A 20,143-nucleotide genomic window follows, 5' to 3' on the forward strand; every position below is an offset into this window, starting at 1 on the left:
TTCTGGTTGGTTGCCGGTTACCAGTGGTGTTCCACAGGGGTCCGTGTTGGGGCCGCTTCTTTTTACGTTGTATATCAACGATTTGGATTATGGAATAGATGGCTTTGTGGCTAAGTTTGCTGATGATACAAAGATAGGTGGAGGGGCCGGTAGTGCTGAGGAAACAGAGTTTGCAGAGAGACTTGGATAGATTGGGGGAATGGGCAAAGAAGTGGCAAATTAAATACAATGTTGAAAAGTGTACGGTCATGCACTTTGGTAGAATTAATAAATGGACAGACTATTATTTAAATGGGGAGAGAATTCAAAGTTCTGAGATGCAACAGGACTTGGGAGTGCTCATGCAGGATACCCTTAAGGTTAACCTTCAGGCTGAGTCGGTGGTGAAGAAGGCGAATGCAATGTTGGCATTCATTTCTAGAGGAATAGAGTATAGGAGCAGGGATGTGATGTTGAGGCTCTATAAGGCACTGGTAAGACCTCACTTGGAATACTGTGTGCAGTTTTGGGCTCCTTATTTAAGAAAGGATGTGCTGACATTGGAGAAGGTTCAGAGAAGATTCACTAGAATGATTCCGGGAATGAGAGGGTTAACATATGAGGAACGTTTGACCGCTCGTGGACTGTACTCCTTGGAGTTTAGAAGAATGAGGGCGGACCTCATAGAAACATTTTGAATGTTGAAAGGCATGGACAGAGTGGATGTGGCAAAGTTGTTTCCCATGGTGGGGGAGTCTAGTACGAGAGGACATGACTTGAGGATTGCAGGGCGCCCATTCAGAACAGAGATGCGAAGAAGTTTTTTTAGCCAGAGGGTGGTGAATCTATGGAATTTGTTGCCATGGGTGGCAGTGGAGGCCAAATCATTGGGTGTATTTAAGGCAGAGATTGATAGGTATCTGAGTAGTCAGGGCATCAAAGGTTATGGTGAGAAGGTGGGGGTGTGGATCAGCCACATGGGAGAAATGGGAGAATGGATCAGCTCATGATAAAATAGCGGAGCAGACTCGATGGGCCGAATGGGGATAAGACATGAGAGAATAGGACCAATCAAGTGTTATAGTGGAAAATCTGTATGGAACCGGAGGAGATAGAGGTACTTAATGAATACTTTGCTTCAGTATTCACTATGGAAAAGCATCTTGGTGATTGTAGGGATGACTTACAGTGGACAGAAAAGATTGAGCATGTAGATATTAAGAAAGAGGAAGTGCTGGAGCTTTTGGAAAGCATCAAGTTGGATAAGTCTCAGGGACTGAATGAGATGTACCCCAGGTGATGTGGGAGGCGAGGGAGGTGATTGCTAAGCCTCTGGTGATGATCTTTACATCATCAATGGGGATGGGAGAGGTTCCAGTGGATTGGAGTGTTGCAGATGTTGTCACCTTATCCAAGAAAGGGAGTAGAGATAACCCAAGAAATTGAGGTGGTTCATTTTGGTAGGTCAAATATGATGGCAGAATATAGTATTAATGGTAAGACTCTTGGCTGTGTGGATCTTGGGGTCCGAGTCCATAGGACACTCAAAGCTGCTGCGCAGGTTGACTCTGTGGTTGAGAAGGCATACGGTGCATTGGCCTTCGTCAACCGTGGGACTGGGTTTAAGAGCTGAGAGGTAATGTTACAGCTATATTGGACCCACTTGGAGTATTGTGCTCAATTCTGGTCACCTCACTACTGGAAGGTCATGGAAGCCATAGAAAGGGTGCAGAGGAGATTTACAAGGATGCTGCCTGGATTGGGGAGCATGACTTATGAGAACAGGTTGAGTGAACTTGGCCTTTTCTCCTTGGAGCGACGGAGGATGAGAGGTGACCTGATAGATGAGAGGCATTGAGTATGTGGATAGTCAGAGGCTTTTTCCCAGGGCTGAAATGGCTAACACAGGAGGACACAGTTTTAAGGTGTTTGGGAGTAGGTACAGAGGAGATGTCAGGGGTAAGTTTTTACTCAGAGAGTGGTGAGTGGGTGGAACGGGCTGCCAGCAGAGTTGTAAGGTGCTGGGGAGTAGGTACAGAGGGGATGTCAGGGGTAAGTTTTTACTCAGAGAGTGGTGAGTGTGTGGAACGGGCTGCCAGCAGAGTTGTAAGGTGCTGGGGAGTAGGTACAGAGGGGATGTCAGGGGTAAGTTTTTACTCAGAGAGTGGTGAGTGGGTGGAACGGGCTGCCAGCAGAGTTGTAAGGTGCTGGGGAGTAGGTACAGAGGCGATGTCAGGGGTAAGTTTTTTACTCAGAGAGTGGTGAGTGGGTGGAACGGGCTACCAGCAGAGTTGTAAGGTGCTGGGGAGTAGGTACAGAGGGGATGTCAGGGGTAAGTTTTTACTCAGAGAGTGGTGAGTGTGGAACGGGCTGCCAGCAGAGTTGTAAGGTGCTGGGGAGTAGGTACAGAGGAGATGGCAGGGGTAAGTTTTCAATGCAGAGAGTGGTGAGTGTGGAATGGGCTGCTGGCGACGGTGGTGGAGGCTGATACGATAGGGTCTTTTAAGAGACTCCTGGATAGATACATGAAACTTAGAAAAATAGAGAGTAATTTCTGAAGTAAGTACAGGTTCGGCACAGTATTGTGGGCCGAAGGGCCTGACTGTGCTGTAGGTTTTCTATGTTTCTATGTCTCTGAGTGGGCTCAACTATGACCTGCTCTAAAAATCCATCTTGTAGGCCCTCCAGAAATTCCCCCCCCTGGAATCAAGCTGCAACCTGATTTTCCCAATCTACCTGCGTACTAACCCCCCCCCCCCCCCGACTATTGTCCGCTTGGTATGCTTTCCTCATCTCCTGTCACAGCTTTACTACTGTTTGGGTGTGTGTGTGTGTGTGTGCCTTTGTGTCGTGAGTGATGAGGATCTCTGATCATGGTCTAGGCCTTTCAACATTCAAAACATTTCAATGAGATCCCTCCTCATCCTTCTGAATGCAGACCCAGAGCCATCAAACATTCCTTTCATTTATGTAATCATCCTTGTGAACCTCCTCTGGACCCTCTCCAATGCCAGCTTATCTTTTCTCAGATGAGGGGCCCTAAATTGTTCACAATACTCAAGGAGAGGCCGCACCAGTGCCTTATAAAGCCTCAGTGTCACATCCCTTCTCTTGTATTTTAGACCTCTTGAAATGAATGCTAACATTGCATTTACCTTCCTCACCACCGACTCAACCTGCAAGTTAGCCCTTAGGATGTTCTGTACAAGGAATCCCAAGTCCCTTTGCATCTCAGACTTTTGGATTTTCTCCCTGTTTAGAAAATAGTCTGCACATTTATTGTGCATTACTAGAAGTGGCGTTATTAGTCAGGGAAAATGTCATAACAGTCAAGACAGATTATAAAGTTTGTCTACTGGGGCATTGTGGGTGGAACTGAGGAATAGGAAAGGTATGACCATGTTAATGGGGCTCTATTAAACACCACCCAACTGTCTGTGGGACCTACAGAAACAAATTTGTAGGGAGATCACAGACTGTTGCAAGAAACATGGCTTTTCAACTTTCCACATATTGACTGGAAATCCCTTAAGGGCTGAATGGGGAAAATCTTTACAAATATGTTCAGTAAAGTTTCCTTAAACATAAGAACATAAGAGATAGGAGCAGGAGTCGGCCATCTGGCCTGTCGAGCCTGCTCCACCATTCAATAAGATCACAGACCATGGACTCATTCTCACCTACCTGCCTTTTCCCCATAACCCTCAATTCCCCTATTATGAAAATATCTATCCAACCTGGTCTTAAATATATTTACTGAGATAGCCTCCACTGTTGCATTGGGCAGAGAATTCCACGGACTCACCACTCTGGGAAAAGCAGTTCCTCCTCATCTTTATGCTAAATCAACCCCCCCTGAATCTTGAGGCTATGTCCCCTAGTTCTAGACTCACCTACCAGTGGAAAGAACTTTCCTTATCTATCCCTTTCATACTGTTATATGTTTCTATGCAATCTCCTCACATCCTTCTGAATTCCAGCAAGTACTGCAATTCAGGCAACTCAATCTCCCCTCATAAGTTAACCCCTTCATCTCTGGAATCAACCTGGTGAACCTCCTCTGCACCGCCTCCAAAACCAATACATCCTTCCGGAGGCCGGAACTGCACACACAGTACTCCAGGTGCAGCCTCACCAGAACCCTGTACAGTTGCAGCATAACCTCCCTGGTTTTAAATTCAATCCCTCTAGTAATGAGGGCCAACATTTCATTTGCCTTCTTGATAGCCTGTTGCACCTGCAAACCAACCTTTTGTGATTCATGAACAAGCACTCCGAAATCCCTCTGCACAGCAGCATGCTGCAATTTTTACCATTTAAATAATAATCTGCTCTTCCATTTTACCTTCTAACGTGGATGATCTCACATTTACCAATATTGTACTCCATCTGCCAGACCCTTGCCCACTCACTTAACCTATCTATATCTCTCTCCATATCGTATGCACAATTTGCTTTTCCACTCAATTTAGTATTATCAGCAAACTTAGATACACTACACTTGGTCTCCTCTCCCAGATCGTTAATGTATATCATGAACAGTTGGGGGCCCAGCACTGACCCCTGCGACACTTCACTCACCACTGATTGCCAACCAGAGTAACACCCTCGAATCCCAACTCTCTGCTCTCAAAGAACTCCAGTAAGTTTGTCAAACAGGACCTGCCTTTGCTGAATCCATGCTGCGTCTGTCTGGTGGATCCATTTCTTTCCAGATGCCTCACTATTTCTTCTTTAATGATAGCTTCAAGCTTTTTCCCAACCACAGATGTTAAACTAACTGGCTTATAGTTACCTGCCTTTTGCCTGCATTCTTTTTTGAACAGTGGCGTGACATCGACCTTCTTCCAATCCACCGGGACCTGCCCAGAGTCCAGAGAATTTTGGTAAACAGTACATAGAAGTCCCATCTAGGTCTCCTGTTAGGGAATATGTCAGCGCTGGTGACAAAATTTGTGTCGGGGCATCACATTGCATCAAGTGATTGCAATGGTATTAGTTTCAAGATGATCATGGAAAAAGATAGATCTGGTTCTTGAGTTAAGATTCTAAATTAGGGAAAGGCTAATTTTGATGGGATTGGTAAGTGTGAATATCTTAAATTGAGTTTTTGCATTTGTATTCAATTGGGAAATAGTCTATAGAAGCACGGTAATGCAGCAGTAGGTCATGGAGTTTTTTCAAGTTACAGAAGAGGAGGTGTTTGCTGTCTTGAGGAAAATTCAGGTGTATAAATCCCCAGGGCCTGACAAGTTTTTCTTTTGGACCTGAAGAAAGAAGAGACTTGTTGGGCGACAACCTTCCATTTCTTTATGTTTGTCTCTTTTCTGAGGCCGAGTTGCGAGCTCGACACTCAACCCAGCACGGATGGAAAGCTGCAAAAAGTCGGCCGGATTCCAACCCGGGACCTCTTGTCTGAAGTTTGGATGCAGATACGACTGCATAAGCCAGGATATTAGTTTCTGACATCAGAAGTGAGGAAGTTATTGGAAGGTATTCTGTGGGGCTCGATGTACTAGTATTTGGATAGATGGGCTCATTATGGAGAGTCTACATGGCTTTGTGCGTGGCAAGTTGGGAATAACCAGCCTTAGAGTGTTTGGGGAAAGTTTACCAGTAAGGTTGAAGGCAGTGGATGTTTGACAAGGTCCCACAGCGGAGGTTGGTCAAGAAGGTTCAGTCACTTGGCAATCCAGGTAAGGTAGTAAATTGGATCCGACATTGGCTCTGCGGGAGAACCCAGAGAGTGGTGCTGGCTCCTCGAGGCTGACTGTACCAAGTACCACACCTGCACCCCTCCTGGAGGTAGTAAATTGGATCCGACATTGGCTCAGCGGGAGAGCCCAGAGAGTGGTGCTGGGTCCTCGAGGTTGACTGTACCAAGTACCACACCCTGTACCACACCTGCACCCCTCCTGGAGGTAGTAAATTGGATCCGACATTGGCTCAGCGGGAGAGCCCAGAGAGTGGTGCTGGGTCCTCGAGGTTGACTGTACCAAGTACCACACCCTGTACCACACCTGCACCCCTCCTGGAGGTAGTAAATTGATCCGACATTGGCTCTGCGGGAGAACCCAGAGAGTGGTGCTGGGTGATCGCGCCTCTGACTGGAGGCCTGTGATGAGCGGACTGCCACAGGAGTTGGTGTGAGGTCTTTTGTTGTTTGTCATCTGTATCAAAGATATGGATAATAATGTTATAAACTGGATCCATGAACGATCGAGGGAGGGGAGGGTCCAGGACCAGGTGTGGCACTTGGTATAGTCAGCCTCGAGGAGGGTCCAGGTGTGGTCATTGGTATAGTCAGCCTCGAGGAGGGTCCAGGTGTGGTCATTGGTATAGTCAGCCTCGAGGAGGGTCCAGGTGTGTTCCATGGTATAGTCAGCCTCGAGGAGGGTCCAGGTGTGGTCATTGGTATAGTCAGCCTCGAGGAGGGTCCAGGTGTGGTCATTGGTATAGTCAGCCTCGAGGAGGGTCCAGGTGTGGTCATTGGTATAGTCAGCCTCGAGGAGGGTCCAGGAGTGTTCCATGGTATAGTCAGCCTCGAGGAGGGTCCAGGTGTGTTCATTGGTATAGTCAGCCTCGAGGAGGGTCCAGGTGTGGTCATTGGTATAGTCAGCCTCGAGGAGGGTCCAGGTGTAGTCATTGGTATAGTCAGCCTCGAGGAGGGTCCAGGTGTGGTCATTGGTATAGTCAGCCTCGAGGAGGGTCCAGGTGTGGTCATTAGTATAGTCAGCCTCGAGGAGGGTCCAGGTGTGGTACTTGGTATAGTCAGCCTCGAGGAGGGTCCAGGTGTGGTCATTGGTATAGTCAGCCTCGAGGAGGGTCCAGGAGTGTTCCATGGTATAGTCAGCCTCGAGGAGGGTCCAGGTGTGGTCATTGGTATAGTCAGCCTCGAGGAGGGTCCAGGAGTGTTCCATGGTATAGTCAGCCTCGAGGAGGGTCCAGGTGTGTTCATTGGTATAGTCAGCCTCGAGGAGGGTCCAGGAGTGTTCCATGGTATAGTCAGCCTCGAGGAGGGTCCAGGTGTGGTCATTGGTATAGTCAGCCTCGAGGAGGGTCCAGGTGTGGTCCTTGGTATAGTCAGCCTCGAGGAGGGTCCAGGTGTGGTCATTGGTATAGTCAGCCTCGAGGAGGGTCCAGGAGTGTTCCATGGTATAGTCAGCCTCGAGGAGGGTCCAGGTGTGTTCATTGGTATAGTCAGCCTCGAGGAGGGTCCAGGAGTGTTCCATGGTATAGTCAGCCTCGAGGAGGGTCCAGGTGTATTCATTGGTATAGTCAGCCTCGAGGAGGGTCCAGGTGTGGTCATTGGTATAGTCAGCCTCGAGGAGGGTCCAGGTGTGGTCATTGGTATAGTCAGCCTCGAGGAGGGTCCAGGTGTGGTCATTGGTATAGTCAGCCTCGAGGAGGGTCCAGGTGTGGTACTTGGTATAGTCAGCCTCGAGGAGGGTCCAGGTGTGGTCATTGGTATAGTCAGCCTCGAGGAGGGTCCAGGAGTGTTCCATGGTATAGTCAGCCTCGAGGAGGGTCCAGGTGTGTTCATTGGTATAGTCAGCCTCGAGGAGGGTCCAGGAGTGTTCCATGGTATAGTCAGCCTCGAGGAGGGTCCAGGTGTATTCATTGGTATAGTCAGCCTCGAGGAGGGTCCAGGTGTGGTCATTGGTATAGTCAGCCTCGAGGAGGGTCCAGGTGTGGTCATTGGTATAGACAGCCTCGAGGAGGGTCCAGGAGTGTTCCATGGTATAGTCAGCCTCGAGGAGGGTCCAGGTGTGGTACAGGGTGTGGTCATTGGTATAGACAGCCTCGAGGAGGGTCCAGGTGTGTTCATTGGTATAGTCAGCCTCGAGGAGGGTCCAGGTGTGGTCATTGGTATAGTCAGCCTCGAGGAGGGTCCAGGAGTGTTCCATGGTATAGTCAGCCTCGAGGAGGGTCCAGGAGTGTTCATTGGTATAGTCAGCCTCGAGGAGGGTCCAGGTGTGGTCCTTGGTATAGTCAGCCTCGAGGAGGGTCCAGGTGTGGTCATTAGTATAGTCAGCCTCGAGGAGGGTCCAGGTGTGGTCATTGGTATAGTCAGCCTCGAGGAGGGTCCAGGTGTGGTCATTGGTATAGTCAGCCTCGAGGAGGGTCCAGGTGTGGTCATTGGTATAGTCAGCCTCGAGGGGGGTCCAGGTGTGGTTATTGGTATAGTCAGCCTCGAGGAGGGTCCAGGTGTGGTTATTGGTATAGTCAGCCTCGAGGAGGGTCCAGGTGTGGTCCTTGGTATAGTCAGCCTTGAGGAGGGTCCAGGTGTGGTCGTTGGTATAGTCAGCCTCGAGGAGGGTCCAGGTGTGGTCCTTGGTATAGTCAGCCTCGAGGAGGGTCCAGGTGTGGTCATTGGTATAGTCAGCCTCGAGGAGGGTCCAGGTGTGGTCATTGGTATTGTCAGCCTCGAGGAGGGTCCAGGTGTGGTCCTTGGTATAGTCAGCCTCGAGGAGGGTCCAGGTGTGGTCCTTGGTATAGTCAGCCTCGAGGAGGGTCCAGGTGTGGTCCTTGGTATAGTCAGCCTCGAGGAGGGTCCAGGTGTGGTCCTTGGTATAGTCAGCCTCGAGGAGGGTCCAGGTGTGGTCATTGGTATAGTCAGCCTCGAGGAGGGTCCAGGTGTGGTCCTTGGTATAGTCAGCCTCGAGGAGGGTCCAGGTGTGGTCCTTGGTATAGTCAGCCTCGAGGAGGGTCCAGGTGTGGTCCTTGGTATAGTCAGCCTCGAGGAGGGTCCAGGTGTGGTCCTTGGTATAGTCAGCCTCGAGGAGGGTCCAGGTGTGGTCATTGGTATAGTCAGCCTCGAGGAGGGTCCAGGTGTGGTCATTGGTATAGTCAGCCTGGAGGAGGGTCCAGGAGTGTTCCATGGTATAGTCAGCCTCGAGAGCTTTAAGTGCAATGTATATGTAGTAACTACTGTGAATGTTGGAGTTCGCTGTGCAACAATGAGTGGTTTGATCCGTTTTCATGACACAATCAAGCTGGACTGAATTGCTACTGGTATACAGCCAGTGGCGTTTCTGTGCTCTTTCTCTCTGTACAGTGATGTTTCTGTGCTCTTTCTCTCTGTACAGTGACGTTTCTGTGCTCTTTCTCTCTGTACAGTGACGTTTCTGTGCTCTTTCTCTCTGTACAGTGATGTTTCTGTGTTCTTTCTCTCTGTACAGTGACGTTTCTGTGCTCTTTCTGTCTGTACAGTGGCGTTTCTGTGCTCTTTCTCTCTGTACAGTGACGTTTCTGTGCTCTTTCTCTCTGTACAGTGACGTTTCTGTCTGTTGTGCTCCCTGCAGGGGAACATCCGTGTCATCTGCAGAGTTCGGCCACTCCTGGAGCTGGATGGAGATAACAACATGGTGCATATTCAGTTCTCGCCCAGTGATGAGAAGGTGATTACCCTGTTGAAGCAAGAGGTAAGCTGAAGCTGTGTACGCTGTGTACGCTGTCCATAAGGCTGCTAAGTGCGGTGTCACCATGATGCGTGGCCTAGTGTGTTGAGAAAAGCCATAAACGAAGGCTCACCTCTGACTTGTTACATGTCAAACCAGTTAGTGCTGAGGATTGGAACAACTGGAGCTTGTTTGCAGTTGCTGCATGTTCCTGACCGGTAAGCATGTGGGTGATAGAGACATGGAGGTGTACGTGGAAGGAAATGGTTAGATTGATCTGAGAGTAGGTTAAAGGGTTGGCACAACACAGTGGGCTGAAGGGCCTTTACTGTTATATTCCATATTTCTGAGGTTAGTTGTTAGTGGTAGTTGCTTCTAAATTGTGCAAAACCGCAGTACGAAGTTCAATCATGGGACTGAAAATGTACCTGAGAGTCAGGGCGAAGACTTGATCTTCAGCTCTTGCACACTGAACTTCCTTCAATTTTTCTCCTGCTCCAAAAGGCTCGCGCTGGGCACAACCGCAAGGAAGATGCGAAATATAACTTCAGTTTCGACCGTGTTTTCCAGCCAATGGCGAAGCAGGATGAAGTGTTTGAAGATATCTCTCAGCTGGTACAGGTAACGTAGACATTTTCAGCATTGACACTTGCTGTAAGTGTGACACCATCTGACATGCTGCGTGCAAACTGGTCAGGGCGAGTGAGCAAGGTGCTGATCCGGGTGAATGTGGCTCCAATCATCTCCCAGTCATACTGCACAGAAACAGAACACGCAGGCAGCTTGGACAAATTAGAGCATCCCAGTGTAAACCTTTCCCATCCATAAGGTGTTTCTTGTTGTGCCTGCCTCAACCACCTAGTCTGGAAAGTTTCACCCTTCAACTTCCTACTAATTTTTTCCCTTCTCACCCGAAACCTCTGCCCTCGAGGCCCGAGGGAAAAGACTGTGAACGTTCACCATACCTCTGCCTCTCCTGACGTAATACACCGCTATAAGATCACCCCTCAGACCACTGTGTTCTCCTAACCTGTCCAGTCCCTCGAGTTCTGGCAATTCCTTTGTAAATCTTTCCTGCACTTTAGCTTAATGGCATCATTCGCTTTACAACTGCAGTATAACATCCCACCTTTTGTACTCGATGCCGCCACTGATGAGGGCAAGAAGCCACCTTCACCACCCTGTGTACCTGGCTTGCTGCTTTCCGGGAACTTTGCATTTTACCCCTCAACAAGGAATGGCTATTACTGTACTAGATACGAACTGATCAGCCGACAAGAAGCCACTTCTATCATCTTGTCTACCTGTGACACTGCGTTCCGGGACTGTGCATTTGTACCGCTCTTGATCAGTGTCAATAGTCACCCTTCAACAAGCCATGTATGTTACTCCCCATCCTCTACGAGCCATGTACGGTACTCCCCTTCCACTACCAGCCACATACGTTACTCCCCATTCTCTACGAGCCATGTACGGTACTCCCCATCCTCTACAAGCCATGTACGTTACTCCCCATCCGCTACCAGCCACATACGTTACTCCCCATCCTCTACAAGCCATGTACGTTACTCCCCATCCTCTACAAGCCATGTACGGTACTCCCCTTCCACTACCAGCCACATACGTTACTCCCCATCCTCTACAAGCCATGTACGTTACTCCCCATCCTCTACGAGCCATGTACGTTACTCCCCATCCTCTACGAGCCATGTACGGTACTCCCCTTCCACTACCAGCCATGTACGTTACTCCCCATCCTCTACGAGCCATGTACGTTACTCCCCATCCTCTACGAGCCATGTACATTACTCCCCATCCTCTACGAGCCATGTACGTTACTCCCCATCCTCTACCAGCCATGTACGTTACTCCCCATCCTCTACAAGCCATGTACATTACTCCCCATCCTCTACAAGCCATGTACATTACTCCCCATCCTCTACAAGCCATGTACGATACTCCCCATCCGCTACGAGCCATGTACGGTACTCCCCATCCTCTACGAGCCATGTACGTTACTCCCCATCCTCTACAAGCCATGTAGGTTACTCCCCATCCTCTACAAGCCATGTACGTTACTCCCCATCCTCTACCAGCCATGTACGTTACTCCCCATCCTCTACCAGCCATGTACGTTACTCCCCATCCTCTACCAGCCATGTACGTTACTCCCCATCCTCTACAAGCCATGTACGTTACTCCCCATCCTCTACAAGCCATGTACGTTACTCCCCATCCTCTACAAGCCATGTACGTCACTCCCCATCCTCTACAAGCCATGTACGTCACTCCCCATCCTCTACAAGCCATGTACGTCACTCCCCATCCTCTACAAGCCATGTACGTCACTCCCCATCCTCTACCAGCCATGTACGTTACTCCCCATCCTCTACCAGCCATGTACGTTACTCCCCATCCGCTACCAGCCATGTACGTTACTCCCCATCCTCTACGAGCCATGTATGTTACTCCCCATCCTCTACGAGCCATGTACGTTACTCCCCATCCTCTACAAGCCATGTACGTTACTCCCCATCCGCTACGAGCCATGTGCGTTACTCCCCATCCTCTACGAGCCATGTACGTTACTCCCCATCCTCTACAAGCCATGTACATTACTCCCCATCCGCTACAAGCCATGTACGTTACTCCTCATCCTCTACAAGCCATGTACGTTACTCCCCATCCTCTACGAGCCATGTACGTTACTCCCCATCCTCTACGAGCCATGTACGTTACTCCCCATCCTCTACGAGCCATGTACGTTACTCCCCATCCTCTACGTGCCGTGTACGGTACTCCCCATCCTCTACGTGCCGTGTACGTTACTCCCCATCCTCTACGAGCCATGTACGTTACTCCCCATCCTCTACAAGCCATGTACGTTACTCCCCATCCTCTACAAGCCATGTACGTTACTCCCCATCCTCTACGTGCCGTGTACGTTACTCCCCATCCTCTACGAGCCATGTACGTTACTCCCCATCCTCTACGAGCCATGTACGTTACTCCCCATCCTCTACGAGCCATGTACGTTACTCCCCATCCTCTACGAGCCATGTACGGTACTCCCCATCCGCTACCAGCCATGTACGTTACTCCCCATCCTCTACGTGCCGTGTACGTTACTCCCCATCCTCTACAAGCCATGTACTGTACTCCCCATCCGCTACCAGCCATGTACGTTACTCCCCATCCGCTACCAGCCATGTACGGTACTCCCCATCCTCTACAAGCCATGTACTGTACTCCCCATCCTCTACGAGCCATGTACGTTACTCCCCATCCTCTACAATCCATGTACGTTACTCCCCATCCTCTACAAGCCATGTACGTTACTCCCCATCCTCTACAAGCCATGTACGTTACTCCCCATCCTCTACAAGCCATGTACGTTACTCCCCATCCGCTACAAGTTTCAACATGTTGCTCCTCTGCACATCAGTGTACTAGAGTTGTAGAAAAGTTCTGCTTAGAAACAGGCTATTCAGTCCATCTCGTCCATACCAAAACCATTTAAACTACCTACTGCCATCAACCAACACCGGTACCATAGCCCACCATCCATGTACCCATCCAAACTAAACTTAAATGTTGAAATCGAGTTCACGTGTACCACTTGTGCTGGCAGCTCGTTCCACACTCTCACCACCCTCTGAGTGAAGAAGTTTCCTCTCGTGTTTCCCTTAAACTTTTCACCTTGCATCCTTAACCTATTGCCTCTGGTTGTAGTCCCACCTGTCTGCATTACACCTGTATACCTCCATCAAATCTCCTCTCAGTCTGCTCTACGTTCTTAGGAATAAAGTCTTAATATATTCAACTTTCCTTATAACTTGGGTCCTCCAGACCCGGCAACATCCTTGTAAGTTTTCCCTGCACTGTTTTAAGCTTACTTACATGTGTAGCATCTGTGCCCTCAATTTACCCCTGTTTGTCTAGGGTGAACTGCTGTCGCCCCGCCAATAGTGCAATACTTTGGTGTAAATACAGTGTAATGCCCCCAGCACACGCTCGCAACACAAATATCAGACAATACCCCAAAGGCGAGTAAATAATTGCAACTTTATAGTTATTTCCTAGTGATGGGTTAGTAGAAACAAATAACCTAAAGGTGCCAAATCAGTAAGTTTATCAGTTTGCGCACATAATATTTTAATACGTTGGAGCTCACGCCTCCGGTTCCATCTACAACGATCTTCTGAGCCTTCAGCCACCGTCCGAACCGCCGACGTCCAGTATCTGCTGCCCTGGAACCGCTGTCCGCTCCTCACACATCCGTCCTCCTCACTCACCTCCCGAAAAAGACCGCAAACTTCCGCTCAGCTCACACATACAAGATAGCATAACCATTCTCCATTGGTTAGTTCCCCCCCCTTATCTGCAGTCATAACCCAAACATTCCAGACACAGAAACCCATTACAGCATTAAATAACATTACAGAGAAGCCATTTCATTATAACAATACAGAGAAACCATTTTGTTAGCCTGAACAGTTAACACCACAGTTACTGGTACTGAGAGTCCTACGCATCTTTCCTGTCGATGGGTGACCAAACTGCACTCAATACTGCAAATTAGGCCTCACCAATGTCTTAAACAACTTCAACGTATATCCCATCTCCTGTATTCCATACTTTGACCAATGTGCCAAAAGCTTCCTTTACAACCCGCGACGCCACTTTCAATGAATGATGGAGCTGTATTCCCAGCTCCCTCTGTTCTACCACGCTCCTCGGTGCCCCACTGTCCACGGTGTGAGGCCTACCCATCTGGCACCAGCAATCATTCTTAAGTCACTTAGATCACATTTTTTCCCACTTCTGACATCTGGTCTGAACTTCCTGACCAGGCTTGCATGCTGATGAGATGTTTGTATCAACGAGGAGGTGTACAGTGGAACCCTGAGCTCTGATAGCATCGTGCTAGCTGCCGCGGTAGAGTCATTGTTAGCGCGACACCATCACAGCTCGGGACGTTCAATTCCGCCTGCATCTGTAAGGAGTTTGCATGTCTCCCCCGTGACCACCTGGGTTTCCTCCGGGTGCTCCAGTTTCCCCATAATCATACTGGTTAATTTATCATTGTAAATTCTCTTGTGGTTAGGCTAGTGTTAAATCGGTCGGTTGCTGTGTGGCACAACTTGTTGAGGGAAGGGCCTGTTCTGCACTATAATCTGTAAATAAAAATAATAATAAATAATGGTGTCCACTGAGTGTGTATAACAAATGAAGGTCTGGAGTTTGTTCCAGCTTCAGTGATGCCACGTAGTTATGATGGTCTGCATGAATTTCATTGAAGGTGGAATAGGTTTCCAATCCGATTTGGAATTCTGTAATTGGTGCCAGAGTTGTGTGCCCAAGATAATGACAGAATGGTTTTGAATCTGTCTCATTATTTCTTCTTAAACTAGTAATGTCTATTGTGGCATAGGCATAGCAGCTCTGTCCTGACAGCCCGTAACTTGCCCTTTCACCTCATGACTTCATATGCCTTTCTCTCTCAAAGGATGAGCTTCTGTTGGCGTTTCCACAGTTCTGTGTTTTTACGAGCCGTGTCCTCCTTTCACAGCCAGGCTTGGACCATCTGTGGTAGACTTAGTCTGATTATTTGCCCCGCTGTGACCTTGTCTGTCTTTCTCACTCAGTCTGCCCTAGATGGATACAATGTGTGCATCTTTGCCTATGGTCAAACGGGCAGTGGCAAGACCTATACGATGGAGGGACCCGATAACTTCACACAGGACACTAGGGGGATGATCCCACGTGCTGTCCATCAGCTCTTCACCACTGCACACAAACTGGAGAGCATGGGGTGGATGGTGAGTTGGCATGCGTCTCCCTATATTCACCATTGTCGTGTACTTTTCAGCTAAATAGGTCTTTTTAGTTACTTTACAGTAGCAGACAACAAACACAAATGATATGCTCATTTATTACTTGAAAAGGAAGTCATTGGTAGGTAGCTTACAGCTCAAAACAGATAATTTTTATGTTTAGAGTACAGTAATTCCACGCCTTTGAGGTTGTTCCATTCCTAAATAATCTGGTATCCATCTTGAATGAGCTGCAAAGCACAGTGTCCACTTTGCCATGTTCCATTTGACAAAAGTTATCAATCCATAAAGACTTTAGAGTTTCAGATATATTTCAGGGTCACGCTGAGATGAGTGGACAGCCAGAGGCTTTTCCCCAGGGTGGCAATGGCTAATTAGAGGGGGTGTTTCAGAGCTGGGACATCAGAGATAAGTTTTTATACAGAGTGGTGAGTGTGTAGAATGCTATGCTAGAGGTGCTGGTAGAGGTAAATACATTAGTGGCTTTTGAGATGGGGCACCTGAATGATAGAAAAAGGGAGGGTTACGTGGGGAGGAAAAGTTAGATTGATAGGTTTAAAGGTCGCACAACATTGTGGGCGAACACTGTGCTGATCCATGTTTACAACTACAGTGAACAATTGAAAAGAGATTTAATACCTCAATGGATTAAATCCCCGGGAGTCAGAAGCTGAAGGAAATTTCAGGGTCAGAGAACACTACAGCACAGAAACAAGGCCCATCTAATCCATGCTTGTTCCATCAGCCTTTACCCAGGCCATTGCCCGTCATACCCCTCCTGTCCGTGTACTTGTATTCAACTGAGGTGCTGGTGACTGGAGGGCAACTAATCTGGTTCCGGGGTGAGCCAGGTGATTCTAGGCCTGTGAGATGAAAACTAAGGAAGGTATTGAGGGAGGATCAATCCACACTTGGCATTGGAACTACGAATCAAAGATGGTTAGCAGAGCTTTTTGGTTATAGACCCTGTGTTTGGAGAGGCAACAAATTCCTGAGGGCAATGTTTGATGTAGAAGAATGAGGATTTTAACATGGTCCACACAAGAGGGTTCAGAGCTCAGAATATCCAACAATGCCTGGTGGTATAAAGCATGGGATAGTGACAGATTAGCAGAGAATGGTTATTGGGTCCATTGGCCACACGGAGGTGTGATAAACCAAGTAGAGTTACTGAGAAGACTTCTAATTGACGTTAATGGCAGAGGGAATAGAACTCTGATAAATGTAAGGCAAACTCCCATCCCCCAGACTGTGTGACCTCCAAACCCCTTCCCAGACTGTGTGTGACCTCCAAACCCCTCCCCAGACTGTGTGACCTCCAAACCCCCCAGACTGTGTGACCTCCAAACCCCCCAGACTGTGTGACCTCCAAACCCCCCAGACTGTGTGACCTCCAAACCCCTCCCCAGACTGTGTGACCTCCAAACCCCCCAGACTGCGCGTGACCTCCAAACCCCCCAGACTGCGCGTGACCTCCAAACCCCCCAGACTGCGCGTGACCTCCAAACCCCCCAGACTGCGCGTGACCTCCAAACCCCCCAGACTGCGCGTGACCTCCAAACCCCCCAGACTGCGCGTGACCTCCAATCCCCTCCCCAGACTGCGCGTGACCTCCAAACCCCTCCCCCAGACTGCGTGTGACCTCCAAACCCCTCCCCCAGACTGCGCGTGACCTCCAAACCCCTCCCCCAGACTGCGCGTGACCTCCAAACCCCTCCCCCAGACTGCGCGTGACCTCCAAACCCCTCCCCCAGACTGCGCGTGACCTCCAAACCCCTCCCCCAGACTGCGCGTGACCTCCAAACCCCCCAGACTGCGCGTGACCTCCAAACCCCCCAGACTGCGCGTGACCTCCAAACCCCCCAGACTGCGCGTGACCTCCAAACCCCCCAGACTGCGCGTGACCTCCAAACCCCCCAGACTGCGCGTGACCTCCAAACCCCCCAGACTGCGCGTGACCTCCAAACCCCCCAGACTGCGCGTGACCTCCAAACCCCCCAGACTGCGCGTGACCTCCAAACCCCCCAGACTGCGCGTGACCTCCAAACCCCCCAGACTGCGCGTGACCTCCAAACCCCCCAGACTGCGCGTGACCTCCAATCCCCTCCCCAGACTGCGCGTGACCTCCAAACCCCTCCCCCAGACTGCGTGTGACCTCCAAACCCCTCCCCCAGACTGCGCGTGACCTCCAAACCCCTCCCCCAGACTGCGCGTGACCTCCAAACCCCTCCCCCAGACTGCGCGTGACCTCCAAACCCCTCCCCCAGACTGCGCGTGACCTCCAAACCCCTCCCCCAGACTGCGCGTGACCTCCAAACCCCTCCCCCAGACTGCGCGTGACCTCCAAACCCCCCAGACTGCGCGTGACCTCCAAACCCCCCAGACTGCGCGTGACCTCCAAACCCCCCAGACTGCGCGTGACCTCCAAACCCCCCAGACTGCGCGTGACCTCCAAACCCCCCAGACTGCGCGTGACCTCCAAACCCCCCAGACTGCGCGTGACCTCCAAACCCCCCAGACTGCGCGTGACCTCCAAACCCCCCAGACTGCGCGTGACCTCCAAACCCCCCAGACTGCGCGTGACCTCCAAACCCCCCAGACTGCGCGTGACCTCCAAACCCCCCAGACTGCGCGTGACCTCCAAACCCCCCAGACTGCGCGTGACCTCCAAACCCCCCAGACTGCGCGTGACCTCCAAACCCCCCAGACTGCGCGTGACCTCCAAACCCCCCAGACTGCGCGTGACCTCCAAACCCCCCAGACTGCGCGTGACCTCCAAACCCCCCAGACTGCGCGTGACCTCCAAACCCCCCAGACTGCGCGTGACCTCCAAACCCCCCAGACTGCGCGTGACCTCCAAACCCCCCAGACTGCGCGTGACCTCCAAACCCCCCAGACTGCGCGTGACCTCCAAACCCCCCAGACTGCGCGTGACCTCCAAACCCCCCAGACTGCGCGTGACCTCCAAACCCCCCAGACTGCGCGTGACCTCCAAACCCCCCAGACTGCGCGTGACCTCCAAACCCCCCAGACTGCGCGTGACCTCCAAACCCCCCAGACTGCGCGTGACCTCCAAACCCCCCAGACTGCGCGTGACCTCCAAACCCCCCAGACTGCGCGTGACCTCCAAACCCCCCAGACTGCGCGTGACCTCCAAACCCCCCAGACTGCGCGTGACCTCCAAACCCCCCAGACTGCGCGTGACCTCCAAACCCCCCAGACTGCGCGTGACCTCCAAACCCCCCAGACTGCGCGTGACCTCCAAACCCCCCAGACTGCGCGTGACCTCCAAACCCCCCAGACTGCGCGTGACCTCCAAACCCCCCAGACTGCGCGTGACCTCCAAACCCCCCAGACTGCGCGTGACCTCCAAACCCCCCAGACTGCGCGTGACCTCCAAACCCCCCAGACTGCGCGTGACCTCCAAACCCCCCAGACTGCGCGTGACCTCCAAACCCCCCAGACTGCGCGTGACCTCCAAACCCCCCAGACTGCGCGTGACCTCCAAACCCCCCAGACTGCGCGTGACCTCCAAACCCCCCAGACTGCGCGTGACCTCCAAACCCCCCAGACTGCGCGTGACCTCCAAACCCCCCAGACTGCGCGTGACCTCCAAACCCCCCAGACTGCGCGTGACCTCCAAACCCCCCAGACTGCGCGTGACCTCCAAACCCCCCAGACTGCGCGTGACCTCCAAACCCCCCAGACTGCGCGTGACCTCCAAACCCCCCAGACTGCGCGTGACCTCCAAACCCCCCAGACTGCGCGTGACCTCCAAACCCCCCAGACTGCGCGTGACCTCCAAACCCCCCAGACTGCGCGTGACCTCCAAACCCCCCAGACTGCGCGTGACCTCCAAACCCCCCAGACTGCGCGTGACCTCCAAACCCCCCAGACTGCGCGTGACCTCCAAACCCCCCAGACTGCGCGTGACCTCCAAACCCCCCAGACTGCGCGTGACCTCCAAACCCCCCAGACTGCGCGTGACCTCCAAACCCCCCAGACTGCGCGTGACCTCCAAACCCCTCCCCCAGACTGCGCGTGACCTCCAAACCCCTCCCCCAGACTGCGCGTGACCTCCAAACCCCTCCCCCAGACTGCGCGTGACCTCCAAACCCCTCCCCCAGACTGCGCGTGACCTCCAAACCCCTCCCCCAGACTGCGCGTGACCTCCAAAACCCTCCCCAGACTGCGCGTGACCTCCAATCCCCTCCCAGACTGCGCGTGACCTCCAATCCCCTCCCAGACTGCGCGTGACCTCCAATCCCCTCCTCAGACTGCGCGTGACCTCCAAACCCCCCAGACTGCGCGTGACCTCCAAACCCCCCAGACTGCGCGTGACCTCCAAACCCCCCAGACTGCTCGTGACCTCCAAACCCCCCAGACTGCGCGTGACCTCCAAACCCCCCAGACTGCGCGTGACCTCCAAACCCCCCAGACTGCGCGTGACCTCCAAAACCCTCCCCAGACTGTGTGACCTCCAAGCTCCTCCCCCAGACTGTGTGACCTCCAAGCCCCTCCCCCAGACTGTGCGTGACCTCCAACCCCCCCAGACTGCGCGTGACCTCCATCCCCCCCAGACTGCGCGTGACCTCCAACCCCCCCAGACTGCGTGACCTCCAACCCCCCCAGACTGCGTGACCTCCAACCCCCCCAGACTGCGTGACCTCCAACCCCCCCAGACTGCGTGACCTCCAACCCCCCCAGACTGCGTGACCTCCAACCCCCCCAGACTCTGCGTGACCTCCAACCCCCCCAGACTGTGCGTGACCTCCAAACCCCTCCCCAGACCGTGCGTGACCTCCAAACCCCTCCCCAGACCGTGCGTGACCTCCAAACCCCTCCCACAGACCGTGCGTGACCTCCAAACCCCTCCCCAGACTGTGTGACCTCCAAACCCCTCCCACAGACTGCGTGTGACCTTCA

General features: G+C 51.7%; 1 protein-coding gene across 1 annotated transcript in view; it reads left to right on the forward strand.

The window, feature by feature from the left end:
- kifc1 (kinesin family member C1) overlaps nt 1–20,143 on the forward strand; it is a 102,609-nt gene that overhangs the window by 60,812 nt on the left and 21,654 nt on the right. Inside the window, exons 9-11 of the mRNA XM_073036434.1 lie at nt 9,285–9,404; nt 9,885–10,001; nt 15,029–15,202. Of these exons, the coding sequence (XP_072892535.1) occupies nt 9,285–9,404; nt 9,885–10,001; nt 15,029–15,202 (411 nt within the window). The remainder of the gene's footprint in view (nt 1–9,284; nt 9,405–9,884; nt 10,002–15,028; nt 15,203–20,143) is intronic.

The sequence above is a fragment of the Hemitrygon akajei genome, chromosome 2 (genome assembly GCF_048418815.1).
Source record: "Hemitrygon akajei chromosome 2, sHemAka1.3, whole genome shotgun sequence".
Lineage (NCBI taxonomy): Eukaryota > Metazoa > Chordata > Chondrichthyes > Myliobatiformes > Dasyatidae > Hemitrygon > Hemitrygon akajei.